The following is a 19,103-nucleotide window of genomic DNA, read 5'->3' on the forward strand; positions in this document are numbered from 1 at the left end:
CAAGGCACCCGCGAGGGTATCCTGGCGCTGAGCCGGTGTGTGCCGAGCCCGGTCTATGGCAAGTTGGCTCATTGAAAAGCCAGATCTTCTGATTCTTGAGGAGGAGGCTCTAATGTGGAGTGGCAGGTTATTCCTTGATACAGTAGCGATGTAAGAGAATGCCCGTCCTCCTGGTCGGGGTCTGTGTGCGTAGGTGTCCTGCGGAGCAGAAGTGTCTCGTTGGTTGGTGGAAGGAGAGAGCATCTCCGTGACCCCGCCTCTTAGACAACGCTACAGAGAAAAATAAAACAGTAATTAATACAGGTTCATTATCATTTTAATTTACATGATTTGGCTGCTGGTGTAGGGGTGACGCTCCTCTGGATTAGTGGAGGAGCCGTCGCTGCAAATACGTTGGGGGCATAGCAATAGTAGCTCACGGGATCTGAGCAGATGTGCCGGGATATATGGCTGCAACTTGTTAACATGGTCCCTTCCCATACAATGATTTAAAAACCAAACACATACGTTTAAAAGGTGCACGCTTTGGGAAGCCAGTGGAGGGGCCGTAATAGAGGTTCAGAGGAGATCGCGGGGGAAGATTATAGACAAGGCGCGCTGGTGTGCTCTGTACAACCTGAAGTCTAGAAAAAAGGCCCTCATTCATTGCGACCATAAGGGAATTCCCATAGTCCAGGCAGCTCACTATCAACACCTAGACTAGGGTTTCCCTTGAATATAAAGAAACCCAGTGAATGGCTTTCCTAAGCATGCACATCAGGCCGAAACGGGTCTCAGAGATAGATTTAACTTGCCCATTCATGGAAAGATTGTCGTCCAAAAGGACACCCACATTTCTTACCAGTTGTTTAGGAGTCGGGGACAATGCACGTTTGGATGGCCACGAGTGGGTAGACCAGACTGAGTAAGCCTAGCCAAAGAATAAGACTTCTGTCTTACTAGTGTTAAACTGATAAAAATTAGCAGTCATCCAGGAGGGAATTTTTAGCTTACAATATTTTTATTCTATTTTAGTAAATTCTGGATTAGAATCCATAGTGATGACAAGTTGCGAGTCATCAGCGTATAAAATTGTATCAAAGCTGCATGACATGATAAGCTTGGCATGGGGATCCACATATATGTTAAAGAGAGTAGGGCTCAGAATCGATCCCTGTGACACCCCTTTATCCAAGATTATAGTTTTAGAGTTGTAGGAATCCATCTGTACTGTATTAGTTCACTCCGCTAAAAAGTTTTCCACCCATTGCAGAGAGTTTCCTGCTGACACCAATACCACCCAATCTCTGGATTAGGATTGAGTGGGAAATTATATCAAGCACAGTTGATAAATCAGGGAGAATCAGCATAGCCGAATTCCCCTGATCTAAGGCAAGTCTGATTGTGTCAGCGGCCTCCACTAACGCTAACTCCGTTCTATAAGAGGCACGGAAGCCTGACTGGGAGGAATCTAACAGGGAGTTTGATTCTAAAAAAGATACCAGTTGCTGATTAACCAAGGACTCTGTAACTTTGGCGAGAAAAGCGAGCAATGATATTGGTCTGTAGTTTTGCAAGTCTATAGGGTCAGCCATAGGTTTTTTGAGAAAGGGTCTGACCCGAGCGGCTTCCCATTTAATGGGAAGGGTTGCCAGATTAAATGAAAGGTTACATAGGTCTGTGATAGGAGCAAGAGGTATTGGAGCCAAGGTGACTATAATGTGAGGGGAAGGGATCCACAGGAGATTTGAATTTCATCCTATTAAGCAGATCCAGATACTTGTTCAGGGGTAGAAGAATTAAAAAACTTCAAGGTGGTAGGCTGAGTACTAGCTAAGATTTCCGGAAAGGCTTGTTTTTTCAACGCCACATTATTTGAGGGAGATTGGTACATGTTATTGAGCTTTTGTTAAAAGTGTACTGCAAGATCATCACAAAACACCTGGGATTCTGGGATAGTAGAGATACACATTGTTGCATTGGTCAATTCTTAAACATTTTTATAGAGCTCTTTTGAATAATTCCTTGCAGAGTTTATTCTATCAACTATGTAGGTCCTTCTTGCAGTATTGGTGTTTTAAAAATATTCTTAATGTAAATTTAAAAATGAGTTAACCCTCATCTGTTTTAGACTTTCTCCATTTACGCTCATTTTTCTTACATATGTTTTTTTCCCCTCTTAAGGGATTAATTGAACCATGGAGCTAGAAGGTTTTTTGTTTTAATATTACTCGATTTCAGAGGGGTGATAATGTGTAACTCCTGTATAAACATGTCCTTGAAATCATTTAGAGCAAGGTTTATATCCCCATACTCCCTCAAAGGAGGGGGTGGGGGGTAAAGACAGGGGAGAAGACAGCAGGAACTGCCTTCCGATAAGGTCTGGTAGATTTTAAAACATTAGGATTGACAGCTCTAGATTTCTATAGGACCAGATGGAGATTTATGGAGTTGTGGTCAGTCCACACCCGAGCAAGCGGAGGATCAACCACTAAGGGGACGACTCTGATCCGGGTCGGAAAGCACTCCGACCGAGTCGGATCCTGAGTGTTTTCCGACCGAGCCAGACCCCTACAGTCCGACCGAGGGAGTACGATGCGCACGTATGCTGTCGGACTCGGTTCGGTCGGACTCCCATAGAAGTCAATGGGAGCCAGTCGTACGACGCGTACATGGGCTCCCATTGACTGAATGGGTACGTCTCGAACAAGTGCACCCCCTATAGTGGGTACGCGTCGGTGCCATCCACACCGTACATGCCTGTGTTGGGGAGACCCATAGGTCTCCCCCTGTGTCCGAGTCGTAGGGCTGCGGGTGTCAGGGGGTCCCACGCAGACCCCCAAAGTCTGACTCCAGGAGCTTTTGCGAGCCGGACACTCCGGCTCGCACAGGCTGTCCGACGCGTGCATCGTACTGGGTTAGTTGTAAATCGCATCCATTCCACGCCACGGTTAGCTTCCGAACGGGACGTACGGAGCGGTTTGGACCCGGAAACGACTAGGTCGGTAAATCTCATGTAGCTCGCATCATACTTGCTCGCTCGTACAGCTGTATGAGTCAGCCGGAAAACACGCGTACGGCTCGTAGTTTTTCCGGCCGAACCCGATTCGGTGCCCTTCTGACCGAGATCGGAATCGGCCCCTATGTGGGTAGGACCTACCATCTTTTGAGGGAGACCAAGGGATTCCAAATCTGCAATTGGAATGATAGAATCAGGATCAGAACTTTTGTCCACATGATAATTAAAATCTCCTAAAATGGAAAAATTATCCGCTGCTAGAATATTCGCAAGGAGGGCGATAGACCAGAGCCCCCTTCCAGGTTAGATTTGAGGTAGTTTCCAGTTGAAAAATAATCATCTCCAATCAGGTCGTGAAACAGGAGTTTAGACATTTGATCTTTAATGGGCTTTGTGCAGCAATAGATACCACCCCTCCCACCAGTTCTCAACTGCCTGTCAAGTCTGGTTAAATTATAGTCATCAGGGAATAAAACTGCAATAGATGGGGAGGCGGTAGAGTGAAGCCATGTTTCAGTAATAAAACATAAATCTGGTTTGGAAGCGTTTAGTGGATCCCAGAGCTAAGAATCATGCTTCGGAATAGAGCGTGCATTAAGATACAAGCCGTGTAATTGAAAAGAGGTATGCCTAAGAGTGTCAGGTGGAGTACTTATTCTTACAAGTTAGAGAGCCGTGCCCCCTGGTATGAAGAAGCTCAAATTTAGTTTGGGGGGTAGCATGAAAAATTGTCCCCCTAAGAAGAAATATTGACAACAGAGATAAGTTTTCAAACTACACATAAGAATCTCAATGTTCCATCAGTCCCAACAAACTCAAGAAACTCAACTCCCAGTTTTGGTTTTTTTTATTGCAAATAATATGCACATTATTCCTAGATAGGAATGTAGAACAGTTGGTCTTGACCAACAGAAAAGAGCACAAAAGATCCTGGCATGTTTTGTGGCTGCAATACAAAGCAAGTGCCACACTGACATATTGCTCAAATAAAACAGAGCCCAATGACTGGTACTGTCCTATGTGGACATGTTCAGAACACTAAGAATCCTTGGATCCACTGTGGGCTCTGCTTTACTACTGCCAGTCAATGGGGCAGAACGCCATAACCAATTAACTCTCAGCCCTCGTTTGCCATCTGCCCTAGTTGCTCCGCGACCCTGGCATGAGGTTGGACAGTTCAGCAACTGTGAGCCACGTTTGCTGACAATATAGTAATATGGTTCACAAATCCAATTTACCAAAACTCGACCATCCAGCATGGAGGGGGGTCATAAGCCATGCCCAAAGTAAACACTTAGGGTGTCAGTCGGCCAGTTTACAAAGTTTTAGGGGCCTATTAGGATGGTGGGCGGACTACAGCCCGCCCGCCACCCTAGCGGTGCTGGAACCGGCCACCAGTGGTGCGGCGGTCCGGCACCGGCAATTAGGATGCGCCGCCACCATGGCGGTCGCATCCCGCATATACAACATTGTGGCCGGCGTGGCTGTGAGCATTACCCGTCACAATGTTGTAGATGCATGTTGTGCATTGGCATGCACAACGTGACAGGCACCGCGCGGTGACTGCCACCTTGTGCATGCCAATGTAAGGGGATACCATGGGTACCCCCCCAAGTGCAGCGCCCCACCCTCCTGGGGGCCCACAACGGGCCCCCAAAGTAAAAACCGCATGCCTTTCCATGGCGGAGTCTCCGCCATGCAAAGGCATTTCACCGCACCCATCATAATATGGATGGCGGTGCCTGCAAGGCACCTCCACCATATTATGGGCCTTTTCCGCCCGGTAGGCAATCGTGAAGATTGCCTACCGGCGTAAAAGTGGCAAACGGTGTTTCCCCCTGCCATGCTAATGTGGTGGGGGGTAATACCGATTCCTTAAATGCAATGTAGGAAGCACATTAAAGAGTGCTTTTGAGCCTTAAGAAATCGGTAATTACCACCAACTTCAAGTTGGTGGTAATTACCGATTTCCTTTAAAAAATCTCTTCTTTGTTTTTTGTTAAGTGCCATGTGGCACACATTCATGCCCTTAGGGCAGGTATGTGCGCCACATGTGCACACATGCACATTTCAGGGGTGCAACAGGGTGTCCTTTTGACACCCTGGCACCCTTGAAAGTGCTCCCGCTATTAGCGATTCGGTAATACCGAATCGCTAATAGTGAATGTCTTCACATTCATTCCTATGGGCCTCCAAGCCCATAGAAATGAATGGGTAGGTATTCCTTATTACCGAATCTCAATTACCGATTCGGTAGTAAGGAATATTAAGGATTCGGTATTTTTTACCGAATCTTTACCTACAGAGGAAATACCGATTTCTTAATAGTGAATCGGTATTTCAGATTTACCTACATCTGGCCCTATGACTTCAGAAGATGATATTGGAGTCATATGGACCCTGGTGGGTGGTCGACCACACCACTGAGGCTGTGGAAGCCCCACCTACACTAGCGAAGTGCCTGCCATGTTTAGAGATGCTTGTTAGCTGGTGCAGGTCTTTCCACTAAAAGTTCTCCAGCCAGCACTGGGGAAACATTTTCAAAAACAATGCTGGCTTCCATGTTGCGGTGGCCAGCCAGCATTTTTTGTTGAAGCTAAAGAACCCCAAAACCATTTTCCTTGCAAAGCAAAAATAGAATAACTCTGGCATGCTGGAAGCTTTTTCCCACTGCGTGGCTGTCATTGCTTTTTCCTCCTGGCTAACACAGTAGTTTACACAGTGTTTGCGAGCGGGAAAAAGTGTCCGAAGGACCATCTATTTAGGACAATAATAGCTGCGGCCCTCTCAGGGAGCCAGAATTGGCTTTTGTGTCAGAAATTACAGTACCCCACCTTTAAGTGAGGTGTAGGAACCATGAGTATGGTGTATGCAGGATATCCACTGTTTCAGACCACATGTCCCACAAACACCACACTCCAAACGATACCATATTTATGGAACAATAAGGTCAAGAGAGAAAATTTAAACTACTCTAGCATCAGGGCAACTGGCTGCATCCAATGGCGACTATCCTAAGACGTATATTGACCACGGAAACATCCATCGGCCTCCGGGGCTGGAAAGGAACATATGCAAGGCAGCATGAGGCAGTTCAGGAATGGCACAAAGCCACTGCTCCAACAAGCCACCAATTCTCTCTCTGGGTTCCTGAAACTCTGCTCATGTAGCTGCTCTTCTGTTGGTTCTGGTCAACTGAGAACCAAGGCCATCACGACTCACCCCTTGAGGCAACTCTCATGAAGCGTGGGGCCACACTCTTAATCCTCCTGGTCAGGGGTCTGCTCCTCTCCTCACATCAGTTCACACCGCTCACGCTTCTTCCACGCTAGGTTCCAGAAATTGGGCTTCCTCAGAGTTCTAAGACTTCACCCGCCTTCAGGGGATCAGCAGCAAGCAGAGCCCTATTTCTGGAAATTGATTTCTGGGAGTTCGTACAGAATCATCTTCCAAAGTCCAGAGGAAGTTCAGTTGCTGACTGGGTGAGGACAGTTTTTAGGTTTTGGGGTGTTGCCAAAACCAACGACCATGTTGAACACTTCTTTAACAGGACCGATGCGTCTTCGCAGGCTTTCTGGAGGGCGAAGGGAGTGCCGGGAACAACAGGGCAGGTTTGTAGATAGGTTTTGAGAAGCAAATCTAGTTCTGTGTGAATGTTTGTGAGAAGGGCTCTGAGCAGCCCTTTCCAGATTAATGGCAGCCACCACGTTAGAACATTCAAACTGATGAACGTCTTTATTTCCATGTATTTATTTTAGTTTTTCTATAATATTTAATAGACCCTTTTTACCTGTCCCTCTTGCGTGTCTTCCTGTTTGTTCCCTGCCCTCCTCCTCCTACTCTTCTGGATAATTTCATCTTTATCCTGCTGTACAGATACTCTATCGCACGTGCCCGCCTTCACCCTTGCGCCACCATTTTGGAAGTGCCTATAGTTGTCACTGTTGTCATTTATATTTACTGCACTATTTCAGACAAATATATAACATTACATTGTCTATATGAAGGTCCCGAACATCCTATGTGTCCAGAATATCTTAGTGTTTTTGTCTATCCTTTTCACTCTTAATCTCTGAAATGTATATAAAGAAGCACGGAACTGCAGGAAGGTGGAATCTGACTGCATGGTTGCCCCCACTTGTTCCTGGTGTTTTGCTGGTTTTTGACTAAGTTTGGCTGGGATCCTGCTATTCAGGACCCCAGCCTATCTGCTTTCCCCTTTAAATTGATTACCATTATTTTAGTTACACTCCAGTTTGGATTCTGGGGTACCCTTATAAGTCCCTACTATATGGTACACTATGTACCCAGGGCATAGGTACCCCAGAGGCCTACCAGGGGCTGCAGCATGTATTTTGCCACCCCTGGGAAGCCTTCCAAAATAACACCACAGGACTGCTACTGCAGCCTGGGTAAGGTGGTGCAAGCACCCCTTACTGAGATATAGGTTCACTATATCTCTCTATATCACTGCACATATAAACCTAGCAGTCACCCCTATCGCAGGCCTTATCAATCCTGAAGGCAGAGTGCTGAGTTTTATTTGAGAGGGTGCCCATGCATGAGCAGAGCTCCTCTGCAGCCTTCGGAACCTTTATTCCGGGGTTGTTTGTTAAGCAACCATATACTCTTAAGTGCATTATAACCAAACGGTAAATGCTAACTTTGGGATGGCTGCACGGAAACATGTTGTGTTTGGTGTCAAACACCTTGGAATCATACTCCCACACCAGCAACTGGTGTGGGAGTATGATCCCACCCTTCTAGAGGGAGAGACATGACAGCACCGGTATACCCGGTACCAGCTAACAGAGCCCTGGCATCACAAAATAGATGCTGCCAGCCACAGACACGAGTCTGTCCTCCTGCTGCTGGACGAAACTCTGGCAGGGGAGGCCTGGACAATAGGTTTCCTGTCACAGGGAGGTGTCACCACCTCCCAGACAGGCTTAAGTGTATTGGGGCTGGGTGGGTGCACTCCAAGAGTGCTTTGAAGTCTGCACTGGGGGCACATTTGGTGTCCCTGTGCATAGTCCAGCTCAAACCGGTTGCAGGGGCTACCAGCCCCTGCTCTGGTGCAAAACTGGACAAAGGAAATGGGTGTAGCCACCCCTCTTTCCTGACCTTCCCATAGGTGGGTCCCTAGAATTTGTCCAACCCCTTTCTTGGGTATAAGAAAGGAACCCCTGGCTACAGGACTTAAGATTACACCTGGACGAAACTCTGATACAGAATTCTGGAACTTCGACGATCTACATTGAACTAGATGACTGAAGAATCTCCCTTGGAGTAAAGGAGTTACTCCCCTGCAAGGCAGGCACCAAAGACGCATGTGACTGGTTTGCATCTCCGCAGCTCCCGCTGGACTCCGAAGAATTTTGCAACACAGGAGGTGGGTTTCCGTATCCCTCGTGGCGTCCGTGCAACCCGAACCCCTGGACACCGCGTCACTTTGCAGAAGCATCAGCTTTCCAGCGACTCCTGCAGCTGAGCTTTGGGTTACTTGTAGTCCTGACTCCGAGCAGCATTTCCATCGAAGATTGCCTGCCTACACTCCACGGGTGTCCCATGAGCTGGCCCTTTGTGTTTTCTCTCGAGGTCCCTTCGCGATCCCTAGTCCGTCGACTGGTGGGTCCCTGTGAAGGCAACTCTAACTCTAATTGGGCTTACCTGGTTGCTCCAGATGTGCCCTGACTCTCCATCGCTTGGGGAGTCCCCAGGACCTTGCTGGTCCGCACCGAAGCATCTTTTCTCTTCCTGCGTGGCTTGCTGTTGCCAAGGCTTGTAGAGTTCAATTCGAGCACCGATAATGCAGCACTCGACATCCTTCGTGGGACAGCTCGGATCCAGCTTCTGGTAGTCGTCGATGCCTCCTGGTCCTTGTGGCTGCAGAGTCAAGCTTCACCTCTTCACACCTGAAACACCCAACATCGGTTGGCATTCGTCTTTCGTGCCCCTGGTCACTGGCAAGTGACCCAGACTCTGTCCCCTCTGCTTTCAGGTTCTTCTGATCTTCGATACAGGCTTGGATCACACGGACACTTTTCTTCTTCCCGGCAGCAGCACTTTGCAGCAGATCGCCATTGAAATCAACGACGATTTCCGACACCATTTGACACCTACGCACCCGGCTTCCCTGGGTGAGGTAACTCGAGTGCTCCGGTGCTCCCGTGGGTTCTGGCCCTAGAACCCCCTAAGTCTAAAGGGGTTTGCTCAAAGTCCTCTCCTAAGTGTCCTTAAATTCTAAAATTCCAACCGCTACTTTCCCATAGAATAGTACGGGGCTCGCGCCTGTGTTCTCTCACTGCACACGTCCCCCGTGGGTCTCCTGTGTCACTACCTTGTGTGGTTCCTTGGGGTCCCAGTGATTCTACGTGCTCTAGGCACTGTGTCTAGTCAAGTCGTGGTTCTTATACCACTTTCTTAATATATGGTTTGGTCCGCCCCTAGGGCCCATTGTATATTGTGCTATTTACTGTCATTTTAGAACTGTACTATTGTGTATCTTGGACTGTAATCTCATAAAGAGATTAGTAGTGAGTGTTTAGAAATAAATACATATGTTTTATATATACCTTGTGTGATTCTCCTTTCATTTAGTGATTCAAGAGGTTATAATCTGGTAAACCAAGCTGCTTTACACTCCTTGAAGACTTAGCCTGAAGGCTGCTCTCCATAGCTACCACTAGGATAGCTTTCAATAAAGGTTATCATTAAACCTATCATCAATAAGGGTTGTTTGGACTTGTGCAAGGTGCCCACTATAACTAGTGGACTGCATATACCAGGCCAACTTCTCACATGATCCTTGAAAAAAAAGTAGTTAAAAGTTATTTAACAACGTAAACGTTATATATGTGAAGTGCATATCCAGCCCCTGGTGCATCTTGGCGCTGGATACGTGATGTTTATTATTACCCAACTCGGAACCCGTGACCTTCAGGTTAAACACAGATTCCTGGAGTGGAGTGGGGCGGGGTGGGGTGGAGTGGAGATGGGTGGGGTAGGGGAGTGGAGTGGAGTGGAGTGGAGTGGAGTGGAGTGGAGTGGGGTGGGGTGGGGCGGGGCGGGTGGAGTGGAGATGGGCGGGGTAGGGGAGCGGAGTGGAGTGGAGCTAGTCCACCCCCTACCAGATCCGGGCAGGTATTGTAAGACTCCTATGTCAAATAGGTGACATCAGTTTCCCTGAGTAACTGCTTTGTAATATGTTTGTAATGAAGACGTAAAGTTCTTCTTTTGTAATATATGAACGATGATGTTTCTAACTCCTATTAAAGCCAAGGTACATGCAAACCCTTTATAATAAAATGATTAGATCTGCTTAGAAACAGCATCGCTTCTCCATACGTCTAAGATACTTATTTGGAACGACCTTGCAACCTACAAGACACATGTTGAAGATATTGTCCAAGGGGCTGAATCCGCAGGCTTTACATACATTGCTTGAAAACTGGTCAGTGTGTAGTGTGCAAGAATAGGAATATTTAGATATTCAAATCCATTGTCTTCTTACTACTTATGTAACTGCAGAATGTGCACGTGTAGCGCTGACTCCCACCCACCCCAGTGCGTCCAGGAGTTAGGCGCAGGTTAAGCAAATGTATCTATTTAATGCATACTTTCAAGAAATGTGCAGCACAGGCCACGACTTCCTGTATAAACATGCTGAAAGTGGGCAGTCTGGTGCTCCCTCTAAGACTCTGTGCACACTTAGCATGATCCATTTGGGTATAACATAGTTGCCCAGATGTCTGCAAAATGCATTTACAAACCTCTGTAGTTACTGTTATGAATGGCTCTGACTGCCACAGTTGTTAATATAAAAAATGTAACCTAGTTACTCACTGCTGTGACGCAGTAAGAGTGGGAACAAAAGGTATTTCACGCTGTTACAGCGCTAACAGTCTCTCTGACAGTCTGTCAATGTATCTCTGTCTCTTTGCTCCAGTGGAGAGCAGAGAGCACAGCTTCGGGGGGGGGGGGGGGGGGGGAGGGACGGGAAGGCACGGGTTGGCATGAGGCCAAGATTTTGTTTTACATTTCGAACAGGGAGGAGAGGCCAAGTAATGTATGGGCCCCCTTTTACTTCTCTACCCCTGAGGAGCAGATGAAAACAGTAGCACAAGATTTTGGGTGCCATACATAACATACAATCATGCATGGGTGAAAAGTAAATAACACATGTTTTTGCCTTATGATTCTGAGTGACATACACAACTTAAGCGTCACTCTTTGTCTATTTTATGTCACACAGAAGCCCTCGGTGAAAAAAATCCCTTTAATGTACTGTTACCCATCCATAATCCATGTGCAATATATCACTTCCATTGGTAGCCTCTGTCGTAAATAACCACATGGAAATCTGGTTATTCACCGCTGTGACATAACCGTAGGAAGCAAAAGTTGTTTCCCACGTTTGTTACAAAGCGTTCCGCTGGCTTTGGCCAGGTTTGCAACACAGAAATATTATAGACATACATACATTATACATACATACAAGAGTGAGTACTCGCATCCCCTGTAATAACTGTGACATGCTCTGTCATCATGGGTCTCTGCAGACCCGTGTTGGCGGGCATTTCAAAGCTGCGCTGCCTGTCAGTGCAGCACATGTGTTACTCCCTGCTCTAGGGGGAGGGGAGAGCACTGCTTCGGTGTGTATGGGGGAGGGAAGCCATGGGGGGTGTAGGGATGAGTGGAAGGCAGCCATGTTATTTGTTTTTTATATCTCGCCTAGCGATGCAGCGCCATGCACTGCTCGCTAGGCGAGATCTATTGTTGTGGACTTGCTCTCGATGGGGGACAGGACATGTGCACGCGTACGGCACGGCCTGGACTGGAGATGTGCACGCGTATGGTGCGAGCAGGAGTTGTAATAACGCCGCAAGCTGTACGCGTGCACATCGACTGTCTGTGCGGAAGCTTAACAGACAGGAGATGTCCACACATACGGCTCGCGGCGTTATCACAACTCCTGCTCGCACCATACGCATGCACATGTCCTGTCCAGGCGCGGCGTGCTTTGTCAGCTGCATGTATATCAGCCGGCCGGTGGTCACGTAGAGCATGCCTCCCGCTCAACCCCACTCACCGGCTCTTGTGGGGAATCTGTGCTGCTCCCCGGCTGGTCTCCTCGATGGCAGGGGGGACTCGCCTCTTCACCCGGTCACTGGCGCAGCAACACGCGGGGCTCCGTCTTGCTCACAGGAGCCCCGCCTGAAATCCTGCTCCGGCCGCAGCATGTGGCATTCACGAAGGCGGGGTGGGCTCCTGCCGGACTTCACTCTGCGAGGTGGGCTCCCGCCTCGCTTCTCCAACATGCTGGACTCCCTCAGCTCATGAGAGCCCCGGACACTTCCGGCCGTGCGCTCCATGCCCCGCCCATGTCCCAGGCAACGTTGCCTGACTTCCGGGTCGCGCTGAGAGCGGCCCGGAGAAGGCTTCCAGAACAGCTCGGGCTGCAGCGGCGAAACGCGGAGTGGGCTCCCGCCTCATGAATAAAACACCAGGTGGACAATAAGGGGTAGGCTCCCTCTCAACTTAAAATATAAAGCGTTTATTCACTTTTTTTTTTTGAGTGGAATATAAATTATCCGATTTAAACAGTTGAGGCATTTTGCTTTTTTGATCAGGGCACATTCTCTCAAAAATGTTGTTTTCCTACAGTGTTGCCCTGTCTCTGCGCGCATATATCGTCTCCTCTCCGCGCTCACACGCTCCCACCGCGCGCTTGTTTTCTCTGTCACTGTGATCCAGAGTGAGTGGGAGTGTTTTCTTGTTTTCTTTTTGATGTTAATGAATAAACAAGATCTTTTGGGGCCAGCGTTGTTATAGTATTGTTTTCCAGAAGTTGACAAAAGCGGCAGAACACACATTTTTCTGCAGTTCCAGGATTCCTGCGCTGGGAGTGAGTTCTGTGCGGACGTGCTCTTGTGGCGATCACCAAGATGACCTGGAAGGGTGAGGGGGGGGTCGTGTTTACACTGATAATAGACCGCCTGCACAGGGATCGGTGTTTGCCCAGAATGTCGGAGAGGATCAGAGACTGAAGCTGCCCTCGGAGTAAGGGGCGAGGAATGTTTACTCCTAAGTTGTGTTATTCACATTTTTATAGCGCACAGACTCTCCCAGTTTGGCATCGCAGCACTTTCAGTATGCGCGAGGTGACTCTCCACTCGTTTTGTGTCGGCTTGTGCAGGAGTGCGCTGCTTGTGAAGGGGTGTGGTGCGTCACTGTATGAACGAGACCGTTCATGTCACGTGACCGTGTCCGCTTCAGTGAGCTGTGGGTCAGTATTCTCGGTGGCTGATGGCGGAATCTAGGGCTCTGCATCCGGGCACTTGGGCATCTTCCGGGATGGTGTACTGTACATGCCCACTGCTGGTAAAGCGCTGTGTGTGGAAGTTAACCAACGGTGGCAAGAGTTGCTGAATTTTGTAAGAACCCATCAATGCGATGTTTGTGTTGTTTTGAGTGTATGCCAGTTCTGTCTTTGTTTATCCTTTGCAATATGGTAGGGTCTCAACTGGGTGGCTGGGAATCCAATTGATACCGTGGCTAATGAAACACACAACCCGCTGGTGTCTCTTCTCCTCAATCACATAAAAATACAGCAGACGAGCACAACCGTTCACCTGTCTGCAAATATGCTAGATTAGACACACATTAAGACTTGAATTAAGTTAGTGAATCGGAAAAAAAGTATAAAAAAGACAAAACCAAATCGCGACTTTTTTTTTGTTAATTTGTGAGCTTGAGCACATTTTTCACTGCGTTAAAACAAGTAACATTTTGAGGCGGCAGTCACTCATAGATGGAAAATTAGTGATAGCAGCAGATGAAACAGCGCACGGTGTAACAGATCCGTGTAGCCATACTATTCCGGAAGACGCTCTCCCGCTTAACAACGTTTGGTATAGATAGACAGAGTGATACCCTGTTTTTTGGACTTAAAACCCATCCTTATCGCCACGGCCAGCTGACCCGGTGCTTTGTGTCCAGGCTGCCAGTTTCTCAAGGACCCACTGTTTACATTCAAGAAGGTCTGCGGCGCTTGGACGCGAGTCTGCCAGGCCGAGCAGACATCTAGCTGTCACTCCTAATTGCATCTGGAAGTTGTTTCTGATTGATATTACAATATGTTTCCCCCTGTTACTTCAGAGGGCCTTCTGTTTTGTTTTTGGACCAATGCACTAGGTCTCGCATTTGCGAGAGTTTTTTTGGCACTGTAAATGACAATGCCTTTTATTTATGTGTTTTGAAAAACCTGCAAGCGGTGCATAGTCATTGCTTACTAGAATCCAGCCTGGCAGTAACTGCGCCTCTTTTGCTGCCAGCCCTGCTTCTCGTAAGTACAAAGTGCGTGTTCACGCACCGCTTGCAGATTTTCAAAATACATAAATAAAATGCATTGCCCTTTACAATGCCAATAGCTCAAACTCTTACAAATGCGAGACCTATTGCATTGCAAATGCTTGTTGTATATGGGTTGGAGAAGAATTGAAGAGAGGGTGGTGTGGATAGGTGGCAGGATAAAGTGTTTTTATTCAATTTGGGCGGAAGTGGGGCAGATAAATTTAGAGATTGTTGGGGTGGGTGGCCAGAGAGCCCAGTATTATTTTTTTTATAGATTTATCAAGATGAGTGGGAATAATGCAAATGCTGAGGATGGTGTGGGACGCGAGGAATCTTGTTTTAAAATGTGTGTGGTAGAGAGAACGAATGACCAGAAGGTCAGGGTTGGAAGACGGGGCGGGCGCCAGATGCAGCTTGGCCATGCACTGAATGTATTCATGACTCCACCCCTCGTGCACAGCTGATGTCAGTGGGGAAAGATTATATAGCAGGACCATCAGGGCCGGACTGGCCGTAGCGGGCACCGGGCAATCCCCAGGTGTGCCGCACGGGTGGGGCCTGGGGCCGGTTTTGTGCCCCTGGGGGCCGTTTTTTGTTACAGGACCGTTTTTGCAGCATAGCTGCAAAATCGACCCTGTAACAAAATCGGCTGAAAACCGGCCCTGGCAAAGAGCTCGGCGGCACCCCCCCCCCCCCTCCCCCCCCTCCCGGGGCTAGGGGGCCGGCCGAGCTCATTGCCAGGGCCGGTTGTGGTTCCCAGTCCTGAGGACCATACATAGCATAAAATTATAGATGGGTAAAAAGTGAATTATGGGGACGTTTTTCATCTTGCTGTTCTTAGTGACATCGCTTCACTCTTGTTGTCTATTTGATATCACACAGAACACCTTCATTAAAAACATTTGTAATTCATTTACCCATCTAGACATCTATAGGCCTTATTATGAGTCTGGCGGTCAATGGACCACCAGACTCATGGTGGCGGTCTCCGGACCGCCCTATTATGACTAGGGTGGTCGGGCAGCTCTGGGACCACCGCATCTGCTGCAACCACCAGGGAACTGCCGTTTCCTGGTGGTTGTGCAGTGGTCCTGAGGTTGCAATATGCTTGGTGGGGCTGCTGAAGCCCCACCTAGCATATTTCGAGTTTCTTCACCACCACACTTTTAAAGTGTGCCAGTGAGGAAACAAAGGGGCCCCTACAAGGGCCCCTTGTGCCTCACGCCATGTGGATGTACACAGAGGGGCACATCATGTGCCCCCGTGTGCATGCACACCAGTACCTGCATGGCATAAACTGGAGCAGTCCATGCCTTGCAGGTACTTCCTTTGATGGTCCTATTCTGGTGTCTATTTCATAGGCACCGCCCTGGGAACGCCAAAAAACAGCCCGTCAGGCAGAAAAAAACTCCTAATCTGGCAGGCGGTTCAGACATGGGTTTGGCGGTGCCAGCGGGGAGCGCTCCCGCCCCTGCACCACCAAACTCATAACGCGGCCCCAAATCTCTTGAGCAATACAGGCATGCCAGTCAAAGCTGTATGTGTCCATTTTGATGTGTACCGTCCACCGTACTCTTTGTGAATCTGCTTCTAGAAGAACACGCATGTTTGCACGCCATCTTTAGCAGAGTCCTAAACGGTTGTTTTTTCTCGCCTCCACACCACAGAACGACCAAAGGGCAGCACGGGTACGCGCAGGCGATGAACGGCGAGACCAGCTTCCGCATTCAGCTCGCTGAGAAAGAGCAGGCGCTGCTGGCGTCACAGGAATCCGTGCAGGTGCGCACTACTCTTCCTTCCTTTTCACATCACCAAAAAAATACAAAATTTGTTTCTGGAATCTACTGTACAAATTACACCTGAGGCAGGTGAACCTTGCAGTGGAGTGTGATAATGTGCAAACTAAGTATGTTATTTCGACAGAAAAAAAATATTTTCCTTTAGAATGTGGAAAATGAACAAGTATCCTACAAAGTTGTGAAAGTTTTCAAGCCAGGCTTAAGTGTGTTTACATTCTACTTACCTACTCACGCAGAAGACACTTTACATCACAGGCCTAAGAGGAAAGTAAATAAACCAACACACTGAACGTTAAGAGGTTTGGGAGGCGGGGAACCTCCCCCCAGGCCCTTTTATGCCTGTTGTCTAGAGCTTGGTTTCACCTGCCCAACTGCGCCGCTTTAAGCGCTACAAAACTAAGAAAAATCGATGTTAATACATGAATTTCATTTAATTGCTGTGCAGTTGTTGTTTTTAGTTTAACTCTTTTAATTGAGCACTCCTGCATAAAGATTAATAGTTGCAGAAATAACTGAAATACCTGTAACATTATCAAGAGACGAGGAGGAACAGTAAACTGCTCACAGGGTTTACACACAATAACGTTCTTCTTTCGAGTTGGCCGGATTCCACTTCACTGCATGGTCCCAATTTCAACCTTCGTTACCCCGTCCTACGGATCCTTGTTTGTGCCGCCCGACTCTGATGTCATTTACTCCTGGCCTCCACCACCTCTATAGGGAGTTTACTCCTCCTTGTGAGAACATATCTCTGAGCAGTGCTCATACCGGTCTAGAGAGGATATTTGTGTCGCCGCTCACAGGGGCCTTCGGGTGGTAACCAGTGCTGTGGGATGGACTGGTGGAATGGAGGCCACTGTGTGTCATGGGAACAGCACAGACGGATAAAGGATGCTGCTGTACATAAACTGAACCCAGATACACGAACATCTACCTTAAAATCTTCTAATAAATCCTATTGCATGGCCTCTTGGTAACGCATTGGTTCAGGTGGAGAGGTGTGGTGCAGCGGCCAGAGCAGCTGACTTCGAAGCACAGGGTTCACGGTTCGATCCCCGGCTCCGGAGGCAGCTCAGCTTAGGGCTCTGGGCAATAGCTCACTTAATTTCCACTACGGCCCCCAGCGCCTTGAGACCCCTAAGGGTGAGTAGCTGCACTATATAAAAACGGACTTACATTTTTGGCAGTGAAGCGCAAGACTCGTACTTGACATCCCACGCCGCACCCGCATCACACCGCACCTCAGGAAGCTTCACTGTCTCCCCATTCACAAGCGCAGCCAATTCAAACTTCTCACGTCGACGTACAAACCCTACACAGCACTGGACCAGAATACCTGAACAGCCGCAAACACGCACTCACTCACCAGACACCTCTGCCTCACTCACTCGCGCACATGCCCCGCATCCGCAAAAACAAAACTGGAGGTCACTCAATATCCTACATCACACCCAAGACATGGAACGATCTCCCTCAACACATCAGAGCCTCCTCCTCACTTCTTGAGTTCCGCAAGAACCTGGAGACCTGGCTGTTCGTATAAGCACCTCGGGGACCACCGACCTACACACCTGGCCGAAGCGCCTGGATACCCTCCAGGGTGATTAGAGCACCATACAAACCAACGTAACATAGCATAAGATGTCATACCTAGTCGATTCCATGATCACAAATTCACGAAAGTGCCAGGGGTAGCAGAAGTGACATCACCCATCCTCTGACACCCCCAATCATAATACAGTATTGACCCCTTTGTCCCACCCTTAGGCCTCAAACAGCCTCCTATCCACAGCTTAGGTTGAGGCAACAGCTAGGAGCAGCAACTGCAGAAAGCTGAAGAGGAACCTGAGCGTCCTTTATCATTTCTGTTCGGTTGTCTTCATGACCTCTGCCAGGAGTAGCAAGGGCACTGCCAGTCACTCCAGAGGGCAAGCCAGAAGCAGCAGCCCCAAACGAAATCCGTGCTTGAGTCATCCCTTTGACTTAAAAAGGTAATGGCCCTGATCCAGGTGATTGCAATGCCTGGGATGAGCAGAAGCAGAAGGCTGGAAAATTCCAACCAGAAAATCCAAATAATCGAGCACTGTCAAAGCCAATAGGTCGGGCTCCCCCAGTCATCTCAGGTGTCTCTGTATGCCTGGTTCTGTATTGAGAACACTGTCCTGTCCAGGTGCACGACGTCCATTCAAAGGGCTTGTGTGCTGGTGGTCAGTGAGAATTAGATATTAGTTTTGTGCAGTATTTTATGAAACATCACTTTAACTGATGTATTTCAATACCTTTGAAATATATTTTGTTTCATTCTATACCAATCACTCTCTTTACATGTCTTGAAAACTTTGTATTACCTGAATGACAGTAACTATTGTAAACGCTCTGATGCATCTCTGGGTCTGGTTCACACTATAAAAACCGGAAGAAAAAAAACGACTTAGTGGAATTATGTAGCGCACAATACATTGTTGTCCTGTATGAATATGTATCCCTTCAATGTTTGTCTGTTAAAGTACATGTGCATGCTAGACTATGTTTTTCTAAATGAGCATGGGTTCTTTCCTGGGCTTGTATTATGCAAAGTGCCCTGAGGGGCAAGGGGTGTGTGCGCCAACTTTGTACACTGCTGGGGAACCTTGCTATTACAGAAGGGGCAGCAGGCACTGCCTCACTATGCCTCACTTTTCTGTGCCCCTGCCATATTACGGACATGGTGCAGAGGCAACCTTGCCCTTAGGAGGCACACTACCACTGCTCACCAAAAAGTGTGCCCCATGAGAGCAGCCATCAGAAGGTGGCAAAGGCATTCTCATGGGAGGTACAGACATCCCCCTGCAGGTGGGTGCAGCCCCTCATTGTACCCACCTGCGAGGGGATCACTGTGGCTACTTTAAAGTTCAGGCCTGTGCCGCCTACATAGAGAAAGCACGAAACGGCTTGGAAGCAGCCGCTCCGTA

At 48.2% G+C, this 19,103-nt stretch overlaps 1 protein-coding gene across 1 annotated transcript in view; it reads left to right on the forward strand.

Annotated features, from left to right (window-relative positions):
• The window catches only part of SPEF1 (sperm flagellar and cilia associated 1), a 72,314-nt gene that overhangs the window by 38,323 nt on the left and 14,888 nt on the right, over positions 1 to 19,103 (forward strand). The window contains exon 6 of the mRNA XM_085643354.1: positions 16,021 to 16,132. Coding sequence (XP_085499480.1) covers positions 16,021 to 16,132 — 112 coding nt within the window. The remainder of the gene's footprint in view (positions 1 to 16,020; positions 16,133 to 19,103) is intronic.

Source organism: Triturus cristatus, chromosome 2_2 (genome assembly GCF_964204655.1).
Source record: "Triturus cristatus chromosome 2_2, aTriCri1.1, whole genome shotgun sequence".
Taxonomy (NCBI): Eukaryota; Metazoa; Chordata; class Amphibia; order Caudata; family Salamandridae; genus Triturus; species Triturus cristatus.